This window comes from Pinus tabuliformis, chromosome 8 (assembly GCF_031772625.1).
Source record: "Pinus tabuliformis cultivar Carrire ecotype Pingquan chromosome 8, CPIR1, whole genome shotgun sequence".
Taxonomy (NCBI): Eukaryota; Viridiplantae; Streptophyta; class Pinopsida; order Pinales; family Pinaceae; genus Pinus; species Pinus tabuliformis.
In genome coordinates this window covers 1,455,313,673-1,455,320,554 of record NC_142294.1, presented here as the reverse complement: position 1 = coordinate 1,455,320,554, position 6,882 = coordinate 1,455,313,673, and the positions used below count along the sequence as shown (strand labels likewise).

The 6,882-nt window shown below is 43.8% G+C and overlaps 1 protein-coding gene across 1 annotated transcript; it reads right to left on the bottom strand.

The window, feature by feature from the left end:
- Nucleotides 1-558: 558 nt before the first annotated feature.
- On the bottom strand, nt 559-5,022 carry LOC149241245 (uncharacterized). Its single transcript, XM_089370480.1, has 4 exons — nt 4,704-5,022; nt 3,154-4,518; nt 2,673-2,810; nt 559-2,252 (listed from the first exon to the last, which is right to left on the bottom strand). The coding sequence occupies exons 1-4, from the start codon at nt 5,020-5,022 to the stop codon at nt 559-561; spliced, it is 3,516 nt and encodes a 1,171-aa protein (XP_089226606.1).
- Between the last annotated feature and the right edge of the window lie 1,860 nt (nt 5,023-6,882).

Below are 6,882 nucleotides of genomic sequence, written 5' to 3'. Positions count from 1 at the left end.
AACAGATTCATTAGTGATAATAATTTAATTTAAAACTTGTAAATATATTTTTTTACTTCTTAATCAATACATGAAACATAAATATTTTAATATATTTTTTTTTCCACAGAAAAATCCCTCCTTTTATTAATAAAAAGGATTACATACAATATGTAAAAGAAAACGTCAAGCCTGAAGCCGCCAGCAAAGGGCGAGACACAGCTAGCAAAAGATCGCAGACAAAAATCCCGTCGCAGGAGGGAAGAAACCTCCCAAACCGCTCAAAGCATTTGAGCACAACCCTAAGGCCCGCAGCTAATCAATGAAGAGCCGCCGTAAGAGGAAACAAAGTCCCAATAACACCAGCGACAATGGAAGAAAGGACCACGCGGATCCACAACATCCACAGATCAGGATTTGAAGCCGCTGCGAGAAAATAGGAACCACTGCCCGGACATCCACACATAGGGAAAACAACCCAAGAAAAATGGCAGGGTAGAAGAAATTTGAAAAGGAGACATGGAACAAAAAACAAAAACACACGTATATTTACAGGAACAGAGGAAGTATGAAGAAAGATTAGGCGAAGATGGGTTGATCAACAGGCCGAACAAACCCATTATCAACCTCCGAGACAGCCCACGACCCCATCTCTCGGTCTACTCCTTCTTTAGAAAGACGGTCCGCTTCAGAATTCCTTTCCCGGTATATATGACTAAGAGAAACCTCCATGAAACAGTTCCTAAGCCGAGAAACTTCTCTAAACAGAGGAAGCAGAGTAAGATTGTAGCAGCGATGAGCCCCGTTGAACCATTGCACCACATTCATGGAATCCCCGAAAAGCTGAACTTCTTGCACATTACGGAGAATAAGCCAGCTGAGGAGGAGATGAAGGGCTTTCAATTCGGAAAAATTATTTGAACCCTGTCCCAGACCTACTGAAGCTTTAACTATCTTCTCTTCTGAGAAATGTATGACCAAGCCAGCCCCACACCGCCCATTAATATCCGAAGCCCCATCAAAATAAGCCCACGGCATAGAGTGTCTAATGACTTCTTGACAAACAGCCCTGGAAGAAATTGGAGCTGGAGGGATAGGAATACTATCATAGATAGCCGCTCCCTCAGCAGCAAGTCTTCCAATAGGGAAAACAGAGTCCTTGAAAATAGCTTGATTTCTGGCCAGCCAGGTCCCCCATGTAATGAGTAAAGGAATGGATCGTTCCCTTTCGTTTAAAGAAATGTTCCACCAACTCTGCCAGGCCTCTAAGAGCCCCTGCCCTTCCCATTTATGAGGAACATTTATTAAGCTTAGCATTGCTGCCCAGAGACTAGAATTGAAAGGGCAAAAGAGAAATAAATGTTGCACAGATTCGGCACTGTCTTTACACAGAGGGCATCTACCAGGACCAATCCTGCCTCTTCTTTGAAGGAAATCCCACGTTGGGACTTTCTGGCAAAGGACACACCAGAAGAACAGTTTCGTTTTAGCTGGTCCTTTTAACTTCCATAAAGGTTTAGCCCACCAGCCCGGATTTTCCATACCCTTTTGAGACATCACCCATTTGTAACCTTCCTTTGGGGAATAAAAGTCATTCTGAGCAAAAACCCATTTTAACTCATCCGGAGAGTCAGAAAGCCGCAGCGAAGAGTTAACAAGATCCCTTGTGTACCTGTCCCATTCCTCCAACCTGTCTTCAGTCAAATCTAAGTCTCGTCCTTTAAGCCACCCTTGATTCCAGATGGAAGAGGCCCGGGGATCAGCGACCTGGTTTAAAGTGAATAAACCTTTGTCTTTTAAAACTTCAACCAAACCTTGAGATAGATTAAACCCCTCAGAATAGCCAATCCAAGGATCGCGCCCCAAGCGGATCTGAGTTCCATCTCCTACATACCATGCCAACCCCTTCTCAATGATGTGAACGGAGGCGACCACTGCTTTCCAAACCACCGAGGAATTTTTGGACGACTTTTGCGGCAGTCTGATCCAATCAAGCATTGTTAATGGATCTATATATTTCCTTTTAGTCACTGTAGTCCATAGATTTTCCGCTGTGATGATCCTCCAAGCCAACTTTGCTACAAGGGATTGGGAGAAATCTGCAAGGTTTTTTATGCCCCAACCTCCCCACTCTTTAGGGCGAGTAATTTTGTCCCATGCGATCCACGGGGTAACTCTCTCAGACTTAGACCCCGCCCACAGAAAGCTGCTGCAAAGTTTCTCAATTGAGTTTATAATACCTTTGGGCACCCAAGTCAAGCTCGCCCAATAGACTGGAATTTCCATTAAAACAGATTTTATTAAAACAAGTCTACCTGCCCGGGAGAGCCACTTGTGGCTCCAATGTTTCAATTTCGATTCCAATTTTACAAGAATCCACTGTCAATCTTTTATCTTGTAATTGTCTGGTTTCAGATAGAACCCCAGATATTTGAAAGAGTCCTCCAGCGATTTAACTTCAAAGTTCAGAACTAAGGCCACCCTACGCATCTCCTCTCTAGCCAGACCAGAGCAGGTAATAGTAGATTTTCTCTCATTTATACAGAGGCCAGTCGCTTTCAGAAAGAGGTCCAAGATCTTCTTAAGCATCCTGCAATCCTCAAGGCTACCATTGCTGAAGAGTATAATATCATCCACGAAGAGAAGGTGAGTGACCCAAAAATTTTGAGCAACTTATATTCCTTTCAACAAACCTTGGCTTTTCGCTTCATGGATCAAATGACTGATTCCATCTGCTGCCAGCAAAAACAGGAGGGGAGATAGAGGGCAGCCTTGCCGCAGGCCACGTTCAGGACTGAAAAAACTAGAAGCTGCTCCATTGATCAGAACAACTATAGAAGAAGACGAGACACGGCTCATAATCTATCCTACAAGTTCAAAACTAAAGCCCAGATGGGTTAGTAAAAGTCTCAGGTACAGCCAGCTTATTCTATCATAAGCCTTCGATAAATCTATTTTTACAACAACTCCTTTTTTTTTTCCCAACTTTGAGACTGTGGAGCGTTTCTTGAGCAACTCCCACAGCTTCATGTATTTTCCTACCATCTAAAAAACCAAACTGCTCCGGAGAAACATTTTTAGAAAGGAAAGGTTTTAGCCTGACAACAATGATTTTAGCAATAAGTTTATAAACACAGGTGCACAAAGAAATGGGCCTAAAATCGGCAAAAGAACCTGGGAGGTCAGACTTGGGAATGAGAGTTAAAAATGTAGCATTAAAGGGTTGATAAATAGAACCTGAAAGTATGGATTCTTCCACCACCTCCACTAGCTCATCACCTATGAATTCAAAGAAATGCTGGAAGAATTCAACAGTCCAGCCATCCGGGCCGGGGCTTTTTTCCTTTTGCATTGATTTGAGTACGCTTGCAACCTCCTCTTTAGAAATAGGTGCCATGAGAAATTCATTGTCTTCCTCCTCTATGAAACGCAGAAAAATCTGGGCAACCCTTATAACTTCTGCAATTGTGGCTTCAGCTGGGGCTTTAAAGAGGTGTTTAAAATAGTTTACCCCTTCAGTAGCCAAATCTTCGAAAGAGAGCGCTAAGTCACCGTTTGCTTTCTTCATTTCCCAAATTGTATTTGTGATTTTTCTCCCTTTGGCGTAATTCTGGAAAAATTTTGAATTTTCGTCCCCTGCCTGTAACCAGATCGCTCTGCTTTTAAGACACCAACTTTGCTCCCTGAGCTGCAGAATTCTCCTTCTTTCCATTTCCAACTCATGTATCCTCGAACGAGATGCACCTAATCCATAGCCCTGACTGTCTGGATGTTCGAGAAGATCGAGTTCTGAGGTCACCGCTTGCATTATTTCTTCCTCCTTTAGCTTCTTATGAAGAGCCCAGCATTTTGAAGCGGCCTTCATCCTTAATAGGTTTTCCATAAACAACTGACTTCGGTTCTCATTCTCATTTGCCACGACTTTCCTCCAAGTATTGTGAAATAAACTGATGTAAGATTCGTCCAAGAGCCAAGAGGAATTAAACTTGAAGGGTATACCTGGCTTAGTTAAGTCACCTTTCACCTCCAGAAGAACCGGGAAATGATCAGAGAGACCACCATCTCCAACCCAATGCCTGAACGTTTGTAGTTTCTCCACCAACATATCGTTTATTAAGAAGCGATCTAATTTCTTCCCGATCCAGTCATCGCCAATCCTGCGATTGCTCCAAGAGGGGCGCATCTTTAATGGGTTAACATCAACAAGAGGCGGCATGGCCAATTTATGCTGAATGTAAGCAGAGAGGGGATCCGCTCTAGAATTAACCCCCCAGGATTCATCCAGTCCCAGCGAAAAGTTGAAATCTCCTCCAATAATAAGATTTGGATGCGCAAAAAAGGACTTCGCAAAGAAGGAGTTCCAAAACTTCTCCCGCTCCGAATTAGGACCATAGATATTCAGAAAGAGAAAAGGAATACAGAGTTTGTTGGAATAGAGTTCCATCGCCAAAACGTGTTCTGCTTCCCAAGATGAGATTTCACACGCAACCTTCACATTAAACCCCAAAGCCGCACCTCCAAAATTCCCAATAGCATCCACTGCGTGAAATATCCATCCCGGCAAAAGTTTATGCAGACAACCTAAAATATCATCTCCTTTCCCAATCGTTTCCTGAAGAAAGAGGATATCAGATTTTTTAGCCCTGACCAGCTCCTTCAAAGCTAGTTTTTTGGGGGTACTAGCAAGACCCCTGCAATTGAAAGATAAAATGATCATTTAAAACCTCCGGGAGGTGATTGCTTTGCTCTAAGCACCCCTGGCAATGACAACTGCTTTCCTCCAGCAATATCAATGATAGCCTTCAGCTTGGCTTTCGATAAGTCCGACTTCCTCCCTCTTAACTTCTTTGGACCTATGGACAAGTCATCCATTGCCAAACCGCCTGCTATCGACTCTTTTCCTTTTCTAGTAGCTAAAGGCCTTAGATTGTAATGAGATTCGCGCCCTCCATCTCTGGAATGCATAGGAGCAAGAGGAGGGGAGGATGAAACCGTCATTAAAACACTGTCAGTTGTGTTTAGTCCCTTCTTCGTGTCTGTCATATCTATTGAGAGTTGACCTAAGCGATCAATCTCACCACTACATGACAGATGCAAAGCGCTTGATAAGAGAGGGGGGAATGATTAGGGGGAGGAGGACAAGCCTGATTCAATTCTTTCATTGAAATGACCGCTGAGAAACCAGCTGCAGGGAACTGATTTGAAACAACAGCACTCATTGTCACCTCAGTCTGAGATATTCCAATACCCTCCATAGGTTCCGATCCTAACTCCTGGACATTTCCCAACACTTCGACCTCCTTGGACTGGAAAACTTCCATCTGAGCAGTGACCTTCATTTTTTCCTTTTCCTCTGCCTTAAAACCATTTTGCCTCTGCCTTCGACGCCTACGATGACCACGAGGGCAATCCCGAGCTAGGTGACCATATACTTTGCACCAGTGACATCTGAACGGGAGGTTATCGTAGTCCAGGGTCTGGATGAACTCTTGGCCCCGATACTTTAAAAGTATATCATCTGCCAAACCTTCTTTTGGATTTAAACTTACCATAAGACGGGCTGCGCTCTAGTCATGAGAATGTAAATAGGATTTGTCAGCAACAAGGAACGTACCCAGAGTATTTACGATGGAGGAAAAAATCGAGTCAGTCCAGAAATGAATAGGAAGTCCCATTAGTTTGACCCAGACTGGAAACTCCTCTGATTTTTCTTTCTGGGCATCAAAGAGAGGCGTCCATTTCCTGAATAAGATAGGCCTCTTCCCTAGGCTCCAGTGCTTGGACAACACCCAGTCGACATGCTCCTTTTGCCCAAAACGAAGACAGAACCAGCCTCTGTCAAGCATCTTGAACTCTTCTGGTTGTCCCAGGGCTTCTTTCCATTCAGCCAGTGCCCATTTCTTAATGTAGGCCACCGAGAGCTTCCTTCCACCAACTCTGCCTACGAGCAGGGTTTCCGATGCTTCCAACGCCCTGTCTATGTGGATATCCACTCCAAAGACACAGCTGGGTGTTGCCGACTTTTTCCTGCAAATCTTGGGCTTCTTCCTCTTTCCACCCAAATCCTCCAGCTTATCTCCTCCCTCTACAGCCTCAAAAGATCCAGGACGCTTATCAGGCTGTAGGAAGATGCCTTCATTTGGCTCCTCAGCCCTTCTGGAACCCCCACCCGCCGATCCTACCAGGTAACTTGGATTTTGACCTTCTTCTCCGGAGACTTTTACATCTCTTCCCACCTTTTCAAATGTCGGGGGTCGAGCAGAGTTAAATAGCCGCCCTTCCCGCGTTATATTTCCCCTGGACTCCTGGCGATAACACCTGTTACCTTAGCTCCCGCTTCCGTTGACCTTTCCACACTTAATGACCTCACTGCCTGCATCGGGAAGAAATGATGCAGGTTCTCCTCTGACTCTTCCAGACCCCAGCAGGCGAGGAGGTCTTCGGGCATCGGATCGATGTCCAACGTCTCATTTTAAAAAATACCCACCCGCACTTCACCTAGGCCCGACGCCGTCTTTTCCAGACAAAAAAACTACTTCCTTGGACGCTACCGCCTTCGGACCCACAACCGCTAGCTCCAGAAACTCAGTCATGGCCGCCATGACGATCCACGCGGGGAAAAAAATTTAAATAAACCCCCTGCATGCTCTCGGCTCGAGTCACAAAAATCCAACCTATTTTACCATTTTAAAATATTGAAATTAATATAAATTTTAATCGCTAATTTAATTTATTAATATAAATTTAAAAGTTTTAAAGTCAAAGTTTTCATTTCCATTAAATAAATAATTTTTTTTTTTAATTTTAAGAAATATTTGTGAACCGAGTCTTTTCAAATATTTGTGAACTTCATGCGAAAAACAAATTTGTTTTTGAATGGTAACATGTGTGCTACATATGTTG

Bases quoted from the DNA above. Each gene is read 5' to 3' on its own strand.
- LOC149241245 (XM_089370480.1), bottom strand. From the start codon at position 5,022: ATGACAGACACGAAGAAGGGACTAAACACAACTGACAGTGTTTTAATG. The intron at 4,519-4,703 runs GTTTTAAATGAT...TATTTCACGCAG, and splicing joins AAAGCAATCACCTCCCGGAG to TGGATGCTATTGGGAATTTT. The intron at 2,253-2,672 runs GTTTGTTGAAAG...TGGAAATTCCAG, and splicing joins CCATGAAGCGAAAAGCCAAG to TCTATTGGGCGAGCTTGACT.